Source organism: Aquila chrysaetos, chromosome 3, assembly GCF_900496995.4.
Source record: "Aquila chrysaetos chrysaetos chromosome 3, bAquChr1.4, whole genome shotgun sequence".
Classification (NCBI taxonomy): domain Eukaryota; kingdom Metazoa; phylum Chordata; class Aves; order Accipitriformes; family Accipitridae; genus Aquila; species Aquila chrysaetos.
In genome coordinates, this window is record NC_044006.1 from 6,478,508 (window position 1) to 6,496,299 (window position 17,792).

Below are 17,792 nucleotides of genomic sequence, written 5' to 3' on the forward strand. Positions count from 1 at the left end.
CCCAGAGTGGTCCCTGTCTCCTGAAAACGGTGAAAAACACTTGCTGACACTACAGACAGCGTGTCTGAAGGCAGAGGAAGAGGACTCGGAGGGAGTCTGCCAGAAAACTGCCCACCCGCAGAAGGGGGTGGCGATGGCAGCGGTGGCCGGGGCAGTTGTGCTGCAGCCGACGGTGCAGCAGGGGCAGGGTGTGCTGCACAACGTGCCGGCAGGCACGGCTGTAAGCGTGCAGGAAGGTATCTGTGTTTTTTATGACGTAGGGCTGGCACAGATTAACGTTCTGCAAGAAAAAGGGCAAGCAAACAGTTCAGAAAGCGAGCCAACAGAGAAACCACCAGACATGCTACTGATTGAGGTACAAGTTCTGGATGTGGTGAAGATGGCGATATGTTAGCTGTTAGCTCGTACTATCACGCTGTACTTTGATAGTATTTTCTCTAAGCATTCAAATTTGTTGAAGTATCTAATCCTTTGTACAGCTTTTTATAATCTCATCCCATGTTTAAAAAGGCAAACTAAAAAATTTAGCCTTTCTAGATGACTAACCTGTTGAAATTCAGACAAGCTTTTAATTCAATTCGCCAGTTTCGTGCTATTTGGTTTGACAGCCTAGATCTCTTAAGTAGCATTAGACAATTTTCCTTCTTCTCCTGCATTAGTACAATACTGCAGTCGTCGTTAAAGCTGGATGTGTAATATAGTCTCATTTGAAATGCATTTTATTATAAGCACATGCAAACATTGGTATTTATCCTCTGCTAACTATTGGTTTTATAATAATTTTTTTTCTTTTAAAACTCATATGCCACCCTAGATAATTTCTGAGGTATGATCATATTTAAGTTTATCTAGTGCAAAAAGTATCACAACCTTGTTGATTGCCATATGACAAAGAAAGCATTACAATTAGGCTGCAAAAGTCCTATATTGGTTTGGTAAAAAATTGTGGGCACGCTTTCTTCTTGTTGTTTTCTTTTAAAAGGCAAATGTACTGAAATTAAATTTAAAATATTTTTTAAAAAGTGAGGATACAAGTGATGATGCTCTGAAACTTTATATAAAATTTTGAAGAGCTGGGGCTCAATTTTAGTAATTGTTTACTTCCCAGTTAGGCTGCTCTATGTTAAATGCAAATTTTTTGTTGCAGTTTTGTCCATCACATTTAAGGCTGAAAATCAAATTTAATTAGTAGCTTGCATCTTGTTGATAGCTTAGTTGTTTTGCCACTAGCGACTACCTTTGATTAGGGAAGTTGTAAAACGTTTTCTTTTCTAAATAGAGATAATGATGTCATTGCATTTGAAAATAAGGTCCAGCAACTGACCCCATCTGAAGAGAGGGGAGGAAAGGAACTTTTTTTCACTCTTGGGGAAACAAAGAGTCAGAGCTGCAAAGCTAGTGATGATTTGTCAGACTCATGTGATGAAGGTAAAGAGCAGGAATATGCAACTCCATCAGAACAAGCAGTTGTAAGAAATCCCAAGAATGTAAAATTTCAGATTTGTGCTCCATATCGGAAAAAAGGTAAAAAGTTAATAATATTTGTAGTTCATTTTTAGATAACATAAGTTAGATTTTGAAGTGAGGTTGAAACTTAGTATTAAGTATTCACAATGTTAATTGTTAAGTTTAGGTTAGGTTAAATCTAACATTGTGTGGAAATTTGGAAGAAGGAATAATACCCTTCAGCCTGATGTCATCTGTGATGTGTTCAGGAGAGACTTTTTGGATGGCATTTAGAAATTAATGGTCTTTTGAACAATAAGTAGTATTTGAAACCTCCAGGGAGATTTCAAAGTTAATATTGTATAAATGCCTGTGAATAAACCTAGTAACTTACTTGGTCTTTCTTAGTTCTCTTATTCAGCTTCAAAATGTGCTTGTTCAGGGGTTTATGGATGAGCTTAGAGTGGTTCCAAGTTGCTGGCTGAGGGTGGTGGGCAACTATCAATGCCTGTCAGTAAGGTATCTCCCAGAACCTAAGTAACAGAAAATGGCCGATTTAAGATTTTAGGAGTGTAAAAGTATGTTGCAGAAGTTAAGGACTGACTTAGAAGGGAATGGATAAGCAACTGTTTCCCTAGAAACTGTGTCTACTGTAAAAGTTGGATGACATCAATAATGTTGAAGAGTCTGTAAACGTGTGTCGTAGTATCTTGATATTAAGCTATCTTGGCTGAGGTTTTTAAAGTATGGATATTGTACAAATTGTTAATGTCCCTTGTTTTAGTTCCTGCATTTATAGGAAGCACATTTGAGCAGCTTTAACAAAGCTAACAGTGTTCTTTTGTGTGGGCATGAATCCACAATGAACAAATAACAATAAAGCGGTTTTGTTTGCTGTTATTGAAGTGAAGTGTTAGCTGCACATCTCTGTGTGATATAAAGCATTGTATAAAATACATTTTGGTCTCAGCATGAAAATCATTACAGAGTGTGCACTTGGGAGCCGAGACAACTGTTCTGGAAAGGCTCTTCAAATATGACGTATTTGCCATTTCGCAGTTTCAAATCTTCCTCAAAACTGAAAGTGTTGCACATTTACTCTTAACTTGTTAATCTCAAAAGAAATTCATTACTGCTGTGCCATTAACTTGGAAATGTTATGTAATCCAGAAAGCATAACTTTATTCTATGACTCCTTCAAGGAATTGATCTTTTTTTCCTCAAATTCAACTAATAATTTTAAAGAGGCTTTTATATTATGATGTTTTTTACATACACTTTATGGATTCAGGACTACCAGAAAGCTGAGAATAGCTTAACCTGCCATTTCCAAATCTTTGAACAAGCTTACTTAGTACTAATTATACAGTTGTCATCAAGACGTGTGCTGCACAGGTTCTGAGCGCCTTGATGAACCATGTCTGAATGGTACTATCAAGAGAGGAAGTTTCATCCTGTCCTGGAGATGAAAGCTAGGCTGGGAGTTAATCCCAGGAAACCTAGGTTCTAAACTGTGTCACTAACACATGGCGCTATTTTGTGGGCAAATTACTTAAGTCTTAAATAGATACAATAATTTCTGACAGCTTGATTTTTTGTAATGTATTTTGAAGTCCTTTTATGTAGAAGTATGAAGTAGTTTTACCCGAAATAGAGGAACTATATTGAAATTGGTACTATTTTTTGAAAAAGTAAAGTCATTATTTTGTGGCTTGTACGATCTAAATATGTCTTTGTTCCCACAGGAGAAAAAGCAGTTTTCAGCTGTGGTTTGTGCACGTTCACCTCACTTAGAATATCAAGTCTTAATCGTCATGTGAAAACCCATTCTGATGAGAAACGTCATGTGTGTCACCTCTGCCTTAAGGCTTTTCGTACAGCTACTGTCCTGCATAACCATGTGAATGTACATACAGGTATCTAATGTGTGAAAATGCTTAATTTTATATGTTGTCTGCAAAATTTAATTAACATGCAAATGACTTTGTCTTAGAGCTGTATTCTGTGATAATTTTCTGCTCAGACGTTTTTCTGATTTTGTTTGGAGTTCCACACAGAAAAGACATGGTCTGTAGTTAGTAACTCTCTGTGTGTGTATTCATTTATTTTGTTAAATACCGTTCTAAAAATTTTTGTCAACTGAATAGTGACTTCACTTGTATCTGATTCCTATGTGGATAATAGATTTTTTTGGTGATGTTTTCATTTGCTATATAACCATATGAAGCAAATTGATAAATCGTGTTTATAATAAACTTCTGGTGTACATTTATTGTATACAAAACCTCAGAATCTCTGAAGACATTCTATTAAAAAATTGTGCATGTTGATTTAAGGCAGACAAATCATACCGTTGTGTTGTTAAACAAAATTCTAAGAAACAGTATATTCTTACAGGGACCAGACCCTATAAATGCAATGACTGTGATATGGCATTTGTGACCAGTGGTGAGCTTTCACGACACAGGCGTTACAAGCATACTTTAGAAAAACCTTTCAAGTGTTCAGTGTGTAAATATTCTAGTGTAGAAGTAAGTACAGCCTTACTGAATCTTTTGGGAGAGTTTGCAGGCTTTCATATACTAAGATTTTAATGTACTGTCAAGTTATAACATTTTTGCACAGATTTTTAACCTTGCAAATTTTCTGCTAAATTGGGACCTACCTGTGCATGTATCGTACTGTCTATGCCATCCTTGGTTATTGTCAGATTTCTATATGAGATCAACTCAGTACGTTACAGAGGTAGTTGCAGATGTCAAGCTACAGTATTAATACTTGGCTTGTGATGCGGATGTATATGTATGTTCTGAATTAGGAGGAATGGCCAAACTTGTCGTTCCTGTAATACTTAAATACTGTGAAAGAGGACTGTAGAGACCCTAAAGGTAGGGAGATCTGCTGGATCCCAGGAATCAGTGGCCCACATGTAATAACATCGAAGCAAAGACCACCAGTCTCTGCTAATGGCCTTGGACCACACTGATGGGTTGAATTTGTCTGCTGTGTTACTGCAGTGTTACTGCAGTATTACTGCAAGGTAGCTGATTACTAAAACTTTACGGTGACATGCATTTCATTTGTATGCACATCTTTTCATCCCCATTGCCCCTCAAAAAAGGAACAAGTAATCTGAATAGCTTGAATCCTTACTTTGTCCATGTAGTAGTATTTATAAATTAGTTGCTTCAAATTAGTATTTGTACAATTATTTAGCTTTTTGAAACTAGTTACGTTTTAAGGGCGTTTTCTTTTTTATTATACTAAAATTACTGCTAGACAATGTGTTTGTGTGAATTTGAACCTACAAAAGCATACTTGGTCCTCCTTTATACTTAATTCCATAAACTGTAGGACAAGACTGGCTAACGTCTAAAATAAAGCTCGTGTATTGTGTTTATATGCTTGATGATGTTTGGTTTTTTTACAGGATTGAAATTTTCTTAATCTAGAAATAAAAAAATTAGAGACTGCCTAAGGGTTCACTTGGAAAAAATAGGCTTTCAGTTATGCACCTGTGATTGAATCACTGTCACAGTCACCTACGATTGAATCACTGTCACAGTTTAATGGATATTCAATATCTAAATTTTTTATGTGCTGTGTCCAGATCTAAAGCTGTAAGCAAGCCTGAACTTTATTCCACACACCTTATCTTATTAATTAGATTTTGGATACTTTGCATCTTTAAAAACCTTGTCAGTTTATATTAAAGTATCCTATTCTTTCCCTTGTTTTTATAAGGAAGTATTTGGTAGTCATTGCTGTTGCAGAACTCTTACTAATATTGCTGTAAGTTTTACCTGAATGAGGATTGCTGAAGGAACCCCCTACTAATACCATGCATGTGATTTGACTTTTGTATAGCAAAGATTGGCAATCATGTTTAATTTTATTTAAGTGAATAGTGTTGTAGATTTGAATGGATCTGGCAGTGAATTCATTAAGTATGTTTATAAATGGAGGAATTGAACATTAGGTAACTTAGCTTACATACCTACAATATTTATGTAGAACACGTCACAAGAACAGTATAAAAAGTAGAATGAATTAAACTTTTGCAGTTTTCACTGCTTCATTGGGACTTGAAGGTGAATAAAGACTTTGGCTAATAAGTTTGGTCTTTCATTTATTTTCCTGAGTATTTTCAAAGAATTTTATGTTTGGCATATCCAAGTAGCCTGAAGGTATTAGGTAGCCCCTTCAGCTGATTTAAAAATTCTAGCTTTTATGTTCTTACTATAAAATTACTCCTTTTGCTTATGTTGACACTAACATGAAACTAAGATCATCTGGGGAAAAAGTACAGAAATGTTACCTAAAACCACAACAGGCTGATTGTACAGAAAAAACGGTGGGGGGGTGGCAGAGTACTAATTCAGGAATTGATGCAATACTTAAAATTGCGATAGATGTATTTTGTAAAATTGCTTATATTTTAATTGATTATGTCTCTAATGTAAATGTTACTGCAGCAAATTTCTTGGTTTTATACTAGGCAAGCAAAATGAAACGACATATTCGCTCACATACAGGAGAGCGTCCTTATGCCTGTGACCTTTGCAGTTATGCTAGCAAGGATGCATATAAACTGAAAAGGCACATGATAACTCATTCAGGTAGGACTCTGATGTAATGATCAAGTTTATGTCCTTAGGCCCTTAACATTCATAGGGTTAGAGTGATCTAATTCCAGCCTCTAAATTAGCACTTTTAAAATTTGTGATTTTGAGTAAAAAACGTGCCTGAAAAACATGTTCTCTTTAAATTTTCTCGGTTTGGCTATTGGAAGTCTAGCTGTACAGTGCCAGTAGTTACAGTCTTGCTGTTCTTCCTAAACTCTTTTTATTTTAGAAAAATATTTCATTTATGTGGTCTTGTTTTCTGTGGATCAAGTTGTCACTTTTATTTCTCAATTAGTTAATTTTACATGGAGATGTATCTGATGGGAGAGTTTAAAATGTCTGTTCAAAACATGGACATCGTTGTGGCCCCAAATTGCTAGTAACAAATTTGGTCAGCAAAGAATTAAATTGTTTTAACATTGAAAGCAGTGCATTCCAACCATGGCTCTGTAATGTGCATGCCTTCTGAGAAGGCAGTTAATATCTGTCATATACTTCAGGGTTTAACTTGGCTCAATTATGATATGTAATGTAGCTTATGATTAGTGTTTTAGTCTGAATCAGAGTGTGAGAATGTGGTTTGAATCAAATCTTCCAAATATCCCCATTTACCATGCTTTGGTTCATATCTTGAGGCAGTTTGGTGCAATTAAACTGAATTCTTTTTTAATGAGAGTCAACCAGAAGAGTCCAACCAGAAGAGTCCAAGAGACTTAGTCCACAGAACCAGTCTGGAGTTGGTTCAAAATCTGTGTGCATGTTGGGTCCTCAATACTAGCTGTTTCTCTCTTATTAGACTGTGTCAGTTGCCAATGTTGATGTAATTTTTGATGATATTCACACCTCGTGACTTTCTGGGGAAGAAAGGCAAGAAAATAATTTACCACTTTCTCTTCCACCATTATCAATGACTGGTGTTGAATCACTTTTACCATGATGTTGTTACAGCTGTTAAGTTTCTCTCCTTGCACATTTGAGGATAATTCTGCATTTTTGTACATTAAATATTCAAGACAGAATAGAATATAATTAAAATAATTCCTGATTAATAGTCTAGAATTATATTAATGGCTCTGTGCTTCATCAGTTTGACTTGCAGATTCTGGAAGCCGAGTTTTTGCATTGTAATCAGCTACGTAAACTTGTTTAGCCTTTTGTTCATTGTCAACTAATAGTAACATTTTGGTTGGTCTGGAGACTGTTGCTGTTAGAATATGGATGTTGAGATCTGTGGGAATTTTGCATTTGTGTGTAGAGTTTCTAAGCATATGTTATTTTAATATGTTTTTAATAGGTGAAAAACCGTATGAATGTTATGTTTGCCAGGCCAAATTCACTCAAAGTGGTACCATGAAAATCCATATGTTACAGAAGCATGGAGAAAATGTGCCAAAATACCAGTGTCCACATTGTAGTACCTTTATTGCACGAAAAAGTGACTTGGGTGAGTTTAAAGGAAAAAAATTGAAAATTAAATGTAGAGATAATTAGAGGTTAAATCTCTAATTTTCACTGCTTACAATGATACGAAATAGGTTATATATGACTTTATATCATTATAGAATATTTCTATGGAAAATGTATTCATTGTTTTACAGGTGAGTTCCTCCTGCAAGGAGATGTGGTGACATCTTGTGGTTGATGTTTTAATTTGTTTAAAATGGAAAGTAGCAAACATTCAGTTGGTTTTTTTTTTGCTTAACACCTGTGGCATTGTGATCTTCTGTTTTTCAGTAAGAGGGTACCTCACAAAAATACGTGTCCAGGTTGTATTGAAAAGTTTTTTCTCAAAGCCACAGAGACCAGTTAGTTCTGTATAAAGCCATTTTAGTTCTTGGATTCTGTTTCTTTTTCAGCTCTAGTTAAAATGTGTATATGCATCTAGCTATATGAGAAACTAAATAGATTGAATGTTTTAGTATATATGTTTTTTGCATATACCAAATCAGCTTTTACCTCTTAATCTAAAATTGTACTGTGTGTTTAGTTGCTGAGCGCATTTTCCGTGTAATTTAAAGAAATACATGTAATTGCATTAGTTAGTAAAGTGCAATTTAACTTTTCAGTCAGAGTTCATGAGTCCAGCAGACAATGGTTTTACTATGCTTCAAGCATTCAAAACTCTTAGAATTCTAAATTCTATTACATCAATGTCAAAGATTATTTTCGGGCTATATAACATTCATGAAACATTGAAGGTGATACAATAAACTCAAATGTCTCTTTGCTAGTTGGGGTCTTTTCCCAGAATACAAAGAACAACCACTGCATAAGTTCACCTTCATTCTGTATGCAGAAAGTGGAATTTTTTGCTTTTCCATCAGTATAAAACAGTACTGATGTACAGGTTGATACTGAAAATATAAATTAAAATTATAATTGTAACTGAAAATATAAATTAAAATTTTTCCTTGTACAAACCACAGTTCTTGAAATACAAGCTGTCATGATTTTCTGGGAATTTTATATACTAAATTTTTTAACTACTCTTCTTTGCAACAGTACTTGCAAGTACTTCTTCAAGTACCAGTAAAGTTGTCCCTATCCATACATTTCATATGTAAATTCATCTTCTTTTCTAGGAAGAAAATGTTTTTGTACAGATGAGAGTTTTATTAATAAATCAGTGTATTAGAAATATAGCATTAGAAATATAGCATATTTACTGTATTTGAGGCAATATAGCTCAATTACCAACAAAACCTATATAAAATTTTAAGTTTCCAGAAAGATATGAAAAAGCTGTATTAAAAAAATATTTAGACATAGAAAGATACATTTAGCATCTATTTATATTTTCAAATAAAGATCCCATTGAAGTCTATTAAATATTTGAAGGTAGAAGTGGAATTGTTATTTACATACATACAATTTCTTTGCTCATGTATTTTTGCACTTTTAATTTTAATATTGTAAATACTACTTTGAGTAGCATTTTCAAATTAATTTTTGTGTATAGACAAAAGGAGGCAGTTACCAGAATTTTTGAAAGGATTTGATTTGTTAAATGATTTCCACTGAAATCAGTAAGATTTAGGCTTATAACTCCTTAATTTCTCTGGAAAGTTACAACATCTTGCTGCAACTTTAGTTATCTTAAACTAATTTGAAAAATTGCCTATTTGGCGATTTTACCCCTACTGCAGAGGACACGGAAGGTTCTTTTTTGTGTTTTCCTCTATGATGTATGAATTACTGAGGGCTATGCACAGTCTAACTCCTGTTCAAAATTGTGGAAATCAAAAATTTACCACTAAAATTAGTTGCTTTTAATAACTGTTTAGGTATCCACTTGCGAAATCTGCATTCCAACATGGCAGTGGCAATTAAATGCAGTTACTGTGAAGCTGTTTTTCATGAGCGCTATGCTTTTACTCAGCACAAGAAGACTCATAGAAATGAAAAAACATTCAAATGTGATCAGTGCAGCTACGCATGTAAGCAGGTATTTAAATTCACCGAAAAATTATTGCTTACTCAGTTGATGGTTTGGCAAGGTAGTGTTGGCTTTGGGGTTATATTTACCTTAAGAAGATAAAAACTTTTGTGACTGAAATCTAATTAAAACAGTATAACAGTAGTTATATTTATTTACAAGATAAATGGTTCACAAATAACCAGTAAAATTGAAATGCTGGAAACTCTGAGGGTATCTTCTTGATAAATCTTTTGTACATGAACTGCTTAGATGTATAAAGTAAAAGCAATCACTTTCGGTGACATTGTGATGAGAACAAAATAAAATATTCGCGCCTTAAATGTGATTTTTCAGTGGTGTCACAGAATAAATTCAGTTGGAACTGAAAAATTTATTTTAAAGAATACAGTTAGGGTAGCATTGCTTTGGCCTTTGTATGTTGGAATGTACCATTGCTCCATTCTGATTGTTTTCTCTGCTAACCTTAATAAGGTTAGGAGGAAAACCTCTGACCTTCTCGCAAGTCAGTGGGCAGTATCCCAATGTGTTCTTCAGCAGCTGCCCGCAGTGGAGGATGATTAAGGAGTCTGTGCAACATCCTTGCCCTTTTCTGTGTGCCTGTGTGGTTTTCTGAACGTGTGTCACAGAGCTGGATAGTTACATTACAGATATTTTCCTTGTTTCAGGAGCGACGCTTAATTGTACATAAACGAACCCATTCTGCTGAGAAGCCCTTCGCTTGCTTGTGCTGCAGCAAAAGCTTTCAACAGAAGCAGCTTCTCACTCTTCACTTTAGGAAGAACCATGACTCTAATATTAAGCCTAGAGTTTATGAATGCCCTAAATGTGGTAAGGGCTATTCACTCTGGGTAAGATACTTCCTTTTAAGGAATCTCAGTGGAGTTATCTTTAGCTAAGTATTGCAGATCATAGTGTCACAAAGGACTGAGAGTAAAAAGCAGTGTGCTGGCTGGAATGTTAACTCCTTAATGCTAAGCCAGCACAACTTGTTTGTTTTCTTTCTGAAACCTTACATTGACTGACTAATAAAGAACTTTACAGTACTCCTCTTTAGGTAGAAAATACCTGCCACACCATGTTTTCAGGGTTGGTACTGGTTTGTACAATCCAGTATTGAAGTTACTACTGTTTAATATAGTAGTCTTTTTAAAACAAATCAAAAGGCAATGTGGAGGTATGAATTTTAAGCCAAATTAAAGAACTTGGAAAGATAATTGAAGTGAAAGGGTGCTAGGACCAGTTCAGCAAGAAAAGTAAGAAATTATTATTCACTACTTCAAAACCATATGGAGTGAGAACATATATCTGGTTTTGGGTTAACTGTGCACACTTTAGTGCACACTAAAGTAAATGTAAGCTTTTTTCCACATACAGATTTTACATGTAAAACTTTATTGCTTATCCAGGAACCAGAAAATGATGAATTTGATTTTATACCCACCAAATGGCAATGTTCCTTTAAAGCAGAATTTTAATATGTATTCTGGAAAATCTTCAGGAGTTTTATGGAGGTTGTTAACTAAGTCAGCCTTTCACTTAGCGTTCCAAAATTTGTCTGTCAGAACCATATTTGTTTTTTGTGTGTGTGTGTTAAATTGCTTACATACATTAATATTTGATTCATCTATTTATGCTTCATTATGCTAACAGAATAATATGCATAAGCATGCTGAAAATTGTGGATTGGTGAGGGCAAAAACTGCTACACCCAGAAAAAGAAGCAAGGGCAAAAATAAAACCCATGAGAACCCAAAGCGTGTTAAGCAAGAAGGTAATCAGCGAATAAGTTAGAATTTAATCATGTAAATTAGAATCAAGACTGAAAGGCTAAGGCAGTAAATCTCCCCCGCTGTTTAATTACTGTTTCACAATGAAGCTAATTTAAGTGCTAATAATGGACGAATACTTCAGAATAGTCTTTATTGTGTGTCAGAAATTTTTGTCATCTGCGTTGGGTCATTGCTCAGGTACCCGTTCTGGGACTTCTATTCCCTTGCTCCTGCAAACGTCTTCCTAAACTCCCTGCTTAGCAATGCTTACAAATGCGTTTTTCTTTTCCCTTTTACAAATTCCCTTTGCCTTTATAAAGGAAGATGAAATACATCATTACTGAGTTGAACCATAGAAAGTTTTCTTAAGAGCTCATGATTTATAATATACTGCTTTAATACAGACCAGATTGAAAACTTTTCAATTTCAGAACTCAGACTGCATGTTAATCACAAAAGATCTAGCACATCTTAATAAATAAATTGTTCATCTTCTTTCTCTTGTACTTAGACCAGCTAGTGATCAAATAATAATAAAAATGCTACTGATTTAAATAGCTAGCATCATTCTTCTGTCATACTGCAGAGGTGATCAGGCCAGTTTATAAAGCTCTTGGTTCAGCATGTCTGTGCAATCAGAAACGCACTTGTAATTTCTTAAAGTTGCTCATTGTGCATAGCTCTTGAGCACTAAGCATTTATTCTGTAAACTTCAATATAAACCAAAAGATGGTCCATAGTTTATCTCTTTCCTTCTCTCTTCTGCTTCCTCATCTATTCTCACTATGTTAACATTCCCGGAAAGTGAGTAAGTTCAGGTTTTGGCAGACCAAAATGGTAGACTAATTGGTCAGTTATGTCTTGTCAGCAAGAACTCCACAGCAATAAGTGAAGTGCCTTTTCTATCTGGGTTATGCTAGTACATTCCTGATACAATCATTTATGTTTTATCTTATTTGCAACTCTAAAAACATATGGAGGTTTTTTTTTATTCTCTCAAATAAATCTTAGCCTGTTACCACATAGGTAGTAATATTCTAGTAGTTTCACCTTACAGTCTAAATTTGACCCAAAGGAGGTGTCTGCTCATAAATTCACTTATGTGCATTTCTGTTGAATTAGACAAAGCACAATGTGCAATATTCAGTTAGGTCAGGCCGTGGGCAGGAACCCTGTATCCTCATGCATCCTGCCTTCCCTTTGTCTGTTTGATCTAATGCTGAATCTCTGCATTGTTGCAGGGTGAGAGCTGGTCATTTGTTTCTGAGGTCACCTTCAGGGCCACCAGGGCCAAAAAAATAGCTTTGTCTGACCAGAATATCCTGTCATTTTTTGCCCCTCTGCTTCCTAGATGCTGTTTGAAAGCCATAGTAGTCTCCTTGATAGGATTCTTCAGGTGATATTTATGGAGTAAGGGACAAGAATGGAGATACATCTAAGGCCTAGGTGTCCTAAAACCTTATATTTTGGTATCTACAAATTGTATCTACACTGTTTTGTGGCCAGTGACACTGAGATAAAATTTGACATAGTGAAAAGAAGAAATGTTGGAGCTTTTCTGAATCTAATGAATATATATCAGCAGCTGAGTTTACATTAGCATTGACACTTCTGTTTTCACTGGTAAGGCTGTAATGGTATGGTTAGAGAGAAATGTTACAGCTGCAGTGTTTATGTTTTTGCAATAATTAGATTTTGCAGTTTATTAATGTTTTGCTACGTGCAAACAATTTCTTTTCGGTTTCTTGCAGATACCTTCATCTGGAAGCTTGATTTTCTAGAGCTAAGATAATGTGTCTTTAGATGTTGTTCATGGAAATAGTCAGTCCCTTAACTGACTCACACAAATATAAGAAATTTCTGTGCTGGTTCCAGAAGGCTTTTCCCCAAAGTTGACACTTGCGAGTGTATATCACTGTCCACTTCTTGCACAACTTGGAAGGGCCTGTGGGATCCTGTATGTGGCTTTACAAAACATTACTTGTGCAACTGGTGCTGTCAATGATTTGCTGTCCCTAATAATTAAAAAAGAAAGTGCATGTATATGAGAATTGAATTTCCAGTTAAATAATGCTTAGTTTTCCTGTGATGATAATACCATGGGTACTACTCACTAACATGGCTTGTAATGTAATATTCAACATAAAATATATTCATTCTCCAAATAAACTGTAAGATAAAAGATACACGGTTGTTATATATTGGCAGTATTTTCTCCACTAAATTAAATTGCCTGTTTGTTAAGTTTATTGAAATATTTACTTGTCTTTCTGGTTAATCACTACACTATTTAATTTTTTTTGCAAAGTTGACCTGGAATCGTTCCAAGATGCCTCCACTGTGAAAAATGAACATTGTGCCAGTGAGATTGTTCCTGTTTTAGATGGAATAGAAACAGCAACTCCAAGAGAACAGAAAACAGAAATGACTTGTGAAATGATTCTCAAAATGATGGACAAATAATGCATGAACAGACTCTGGTCTTCCCTGTTTTCACTGATTGTAACTGACCAGTTCAAAGTGTGTAACTACGTCCAGTTAGAAAGCTAGAAAAGACGCTGATTGAAAGCTGTTGAAGCCTTTCTATGCTTGCTTTTCTTCTTGCTGCAATTTCTACTGTGTGACTAAATAACATCGCTAAAGTGTGAAAGTTATAGGGAACCTTCACCTGTTTTATTACATATGTGTAATAACAGAATGACGAAAAAATTAGCTAATTTCAGAGTAATTTACGAAAAAGTAGATAGGTTTGTTTCACCTTGCATTTCATTTTTCTTCCAGATTCACTCATAGAATTGCATACTGATCTGAAGCAAATTTACTCCTCAGTAGCTCTATAGAATTGAGAGCTGCATGAACTTCAGTCTCTCTGTACTTTCCTGAGGTGAGCATATGAAAGGCAATGATCTTTTAATGCAAGGAACATTTACTAAATCTCCTTTCTGCAAACACATTTGTTTCCAATAGAATTCATGATGCTAAAATACAGTTTTGTGCTAAAAAAGCATGGGATTTTATGCCCCATAGTTCTAGTAATTATTTAATGGTATTAGCTCTGTTCTCTTTTCCCAGTGGTTTTCAATAGGTATAATGTTATTCTCTTCAGAAGACTTCCTTTAGTTTTACATCAGCATGGAAAATAGTGGCAGAAGCAGATCCCTTACTTTTTGGCTTGTTGTTAGAATATTAAGTTCCTGCAAGTTTGGGGGTGTGGTTTCACAGCTGGATCGTGCTTCCTGTCCCGTCTTTTTCCCCATGTCCTGGGCATAATTTTCTTCCCTGTTTCAGCTCTAGCAACTCTACGGCTGTAGGGTGAGTTGGATCAGCATGCAGATCTAATTAGAAACTAATCTTTTCTCTTCTCTTAGTTTTGGTCAGATGAATTAGCTGGACAGACATAGAGCTGCACAATCATTAAGAGTTGACAAAAATGAAGCAGCAGCAGTGTGTGCTGGAGTCAGAAAAGTGTGCAGGATCACCCCTTTTCTGGGAATGCATAACTTTCTGTCACCTTAAGCTATTTTTAGAGTGCAGGTGGTAGCTGTTTCCATCCTCTCTCTTTCCCCTTCAAACAGCCTTCTTGCAAGTGTTTCCATGTAGGACTGTGATCATACTTGTAGCACTAGGTCCAAAACACACCCATGACTTCCATTTTAATTAGGTCTGCAATAAAGCACACTTGTATTATTTAGGAAAGTTAGTGTTTATAGTACATTTAAGAGTCAGAGAAATTTTAACTGTCAAATACAATTCTCTAACTTCTTTTAGGTTATAAGAGCTACTGGTTTTACTGCTCTAATTAATAATTACTATAGTTAGAGTAATTACAGTAAGTCCTATTGATTTTTATGATTAGTTACAATGATCACAATTGCCATTTATGCACTGTTAGCTCATTTTTTTGTAATTTATAATTAATACTTGGAAACCTGTTCATAAAATCTTAAATACTTTTAAAATATTCATCTTTAATGCTGCTATTCTTATGTTACATTTCATTATAAACAAGCACTAGCATTACCAACCAATTTTAATAATACCAGGTCATATAACAAGTAAATAATTTGAATTAAATTGCCAAACTCTTATCCTAATTTCAAGATTAATATCTGTGTTTAACTTCATTTTAAGTATGATACAGAATTTGACCAGCATAAAATTGTTGGGGTTTGCATGTTGAGCAAGCTATGTTTGCTAGTTATGCTGATGGGGTCAGGGGTAGTAAATTCTGCTGTGTGCTGTGCATTCCAAATGAGCTGCAGTTTGAGATCTAAATACTGGAACTTTCAACTTCTGTTACTTCAAAAAGTCTGTTAAAAATGAAAGCTTAGGTTTTGCCAGTTAGTGTAGTAAATTAACAGCTTTATACTATACTTGATAACATGTCTACGTGCCTGTTCTACTAGGATAACTTTTTAAATTCAGCACCTATTCTGCTGTTAATATGGCCCAAACCAATGGCATGCTTAGGAGCTTTAACTGTCACGCAATGTCTTAGGTATGTCCATGCACGTGGCAAGGAGATAAGGATGTCAGTATGAGCAAGAGGTACTTGCTGTCTTACACGAGTAAATGATCCCATTTTAGAAGATATAGATCACTCTGCACTAAAAGGCCTCAAGACCTTAACCAATCAGCCTAATCAAATATATGAACAGGAATGACCACTTTGGTAATAGAAACCTTATTCAGTTTTGTAGCGTATGCTTTTAGCGATCACTGAGAAGTCAGTGTATTTGAATTTATCAAAATTATTCATTGGTTTTGTCCTTTCGTTATAGTGGTGTTATTTGGATGTTTAATAAAGGTTCATAATTATTGTTTTGTGTCCGTTTTCATAATGGTGATATTTATCCAGGTTTGGTAAGGTAATAATTTGTTCTGGCTGCCTTATCAATCACAGGACTTAAGAATGCTTTTGTCCATAATTGCTTAAATAATATTGTTGACTTTTTTCTTCTTGTGCTGTTTCCTTTTGTCATAGATTCTAAGCAGCAGATTTCTTTGTTAAAATTCATTTTAGAAGTTGTATAAATTACTTGATCAATTTTCTGAATATGTATTGTTCATTTGAATTGTCATTAATAACAAAGCTGACTCATTTTGTGCTGACATCTAAAAATCAGACTACATAAGGTGGAATATGAATGTAGTAATAAAAGATCTTGTTACCGTTACCTCTGAACTTGCAAAATGATTATTTAAGTAATTAGAACCTAGAAATAATGTACTTCTGGAAATCAAGAAAGAATGCTTTGACCTCTTCAGGAGTCATTCCTAGAGGTCTCGTGCTTTTTAACCACAGCAGTGATTGTTCTTCATGATTAAGAATTTGCATCACTATGGCTTTCAGATATTTATTTTACAAAGATAATTTAATTTAATGATACTATTAATATATTTGGACCAGTATGCAGGTATTAATATCTTTTAAAAGAGTACATATTCTGAAAAGATGCAAATTTTAAAATATTTTAATTTACTAATTATGGAGGAGTTGTTAAATATACAGGAATAATTCATGTCATGTAACAGATAATACTGAAGTATTCTATAGTATTCTCTAACAGTGTTCTCAGATAATTCTGAGAAAAGAAGATTTCTACATAGGAGATGCATGCATTCTGAGTTTCCTCCGCAAGCAGAAATTGTCTATGCTTTAAATAGTTAATGTGTGAGGAAAAGTACAGTTTCTGTACAGGCACATGTAACACATCACAACCAGTAGATTAAAGCAGAGAAAGAGTAAAACCAGTACTTTGGATACATTTTTACTAATTAGGCTCCATAATATAACTGAGACCTTGAAGCACAGTAACTTCAACGATGCTAATATGTGGCATATGACGCTGCAAAAGTATATTTTGATTTAATCGATTAGAATGAATTGTCTTCTGAAACTTTGAAAAAATTGTTCCCCCCAAAATCCTAGAATCTACCAAGGAAATGAAGACAAGTAGCTATTGTCAGCAAGAGTGGGGCTGTAAGTTGGAACGTGTGCTTGCATGGTAGCGTGTAATTAAGCATTGTGCTGTGAGTTGATGACTGATAGAGGTAATTAGAGGAGCTTCCTGTAGATGGCACCATACGTTCACATCTATTGAAGCAGGCAGAACAAATGATGCATGTCAAAGGTGCTTTGATTTTTTTGTCTTGGTTTTGACTTGGTAAGGTATCTTGCTGATGATTTTATACATGTAAACTATATTAAAAGAGTTCTTTGTAGCTTTTTTCCTTAGCAGGCTAGTAAGTCCTACTGTCACTACAAAGTGCAGTCACCAGTGCCAGGAAAGAGGATGGGGTATACATACCTGTCTGTCTCGTGCTGAAGCACAGCTGTGCTGGGATGGGGCTGCCTTGTTGCTACTGAAATGGGCATCTGCGCCCAGTGCAGCTGGCGCAGCCCCAGCTGTGCAGCTGGTCCCTCCGTGTTCATTGACTGTGATGCCTCTTCAACCCCGCGCGTGCCTTTGCTGTGTTTATCTTCTGCTCTGGCTTACTTGACCGAGTTGG

At 35.2% G+C, this 17,792-nt stretch overlaps 1 protein-coding gene across 1 annotated transcript; it reads left to right on the top strand.

The window, feature by feature from the left end:
* The first annotated feature begins 3,860 nt into the window (after nt 1-3,860).
* On the top strand, nt 3,861-12,525 carry CTCFL (CCCTC-binding factor like). Its single transcript, XM_030007693.1, has 7 exons — nt 3,861-3,977; nt 5,945-6,065; nt 7,366-7,515; nt 9,356-9,516; nt 10,176-10,358; nt 11,161-11,281; nt 12,521-12,525. Exons 1-7 carry the CDS (start codon nt 3,876-3,878, stop codon nt 12,523-12,525), a joined length of 843 nt encoding a protein of 280 aa, XP_029863553.1. The 5' UTR covers nt 3,861-3,875.
* The last annotated feature ends 5,267 nt before the right edge of the window (nt 12,526-17,792 follow it).

Coding starts and splice junctions, on each gene's coding strand:
- CTCFL (XM_030007693.1), top strand. CDS start 3,876: ATGGCATTTGTGACCAGTGGTGAGCTTTCACGACACAGGCGTTACAAG. Junction 7,516..9,355: donor TGCACGAAAAAGTGACTTGG/GTGAGTTTAAAG, acceptor ATAACTGTTTAG/GTATCCACTTGCGAAATCTG. Junction 9,517..10,175: donor GCAGCTACGCATGTAAGCAG/GTATTTAAATTC, acceptor TCCTTGTTTCAG/GAGCGACGCTTAATTGTACA.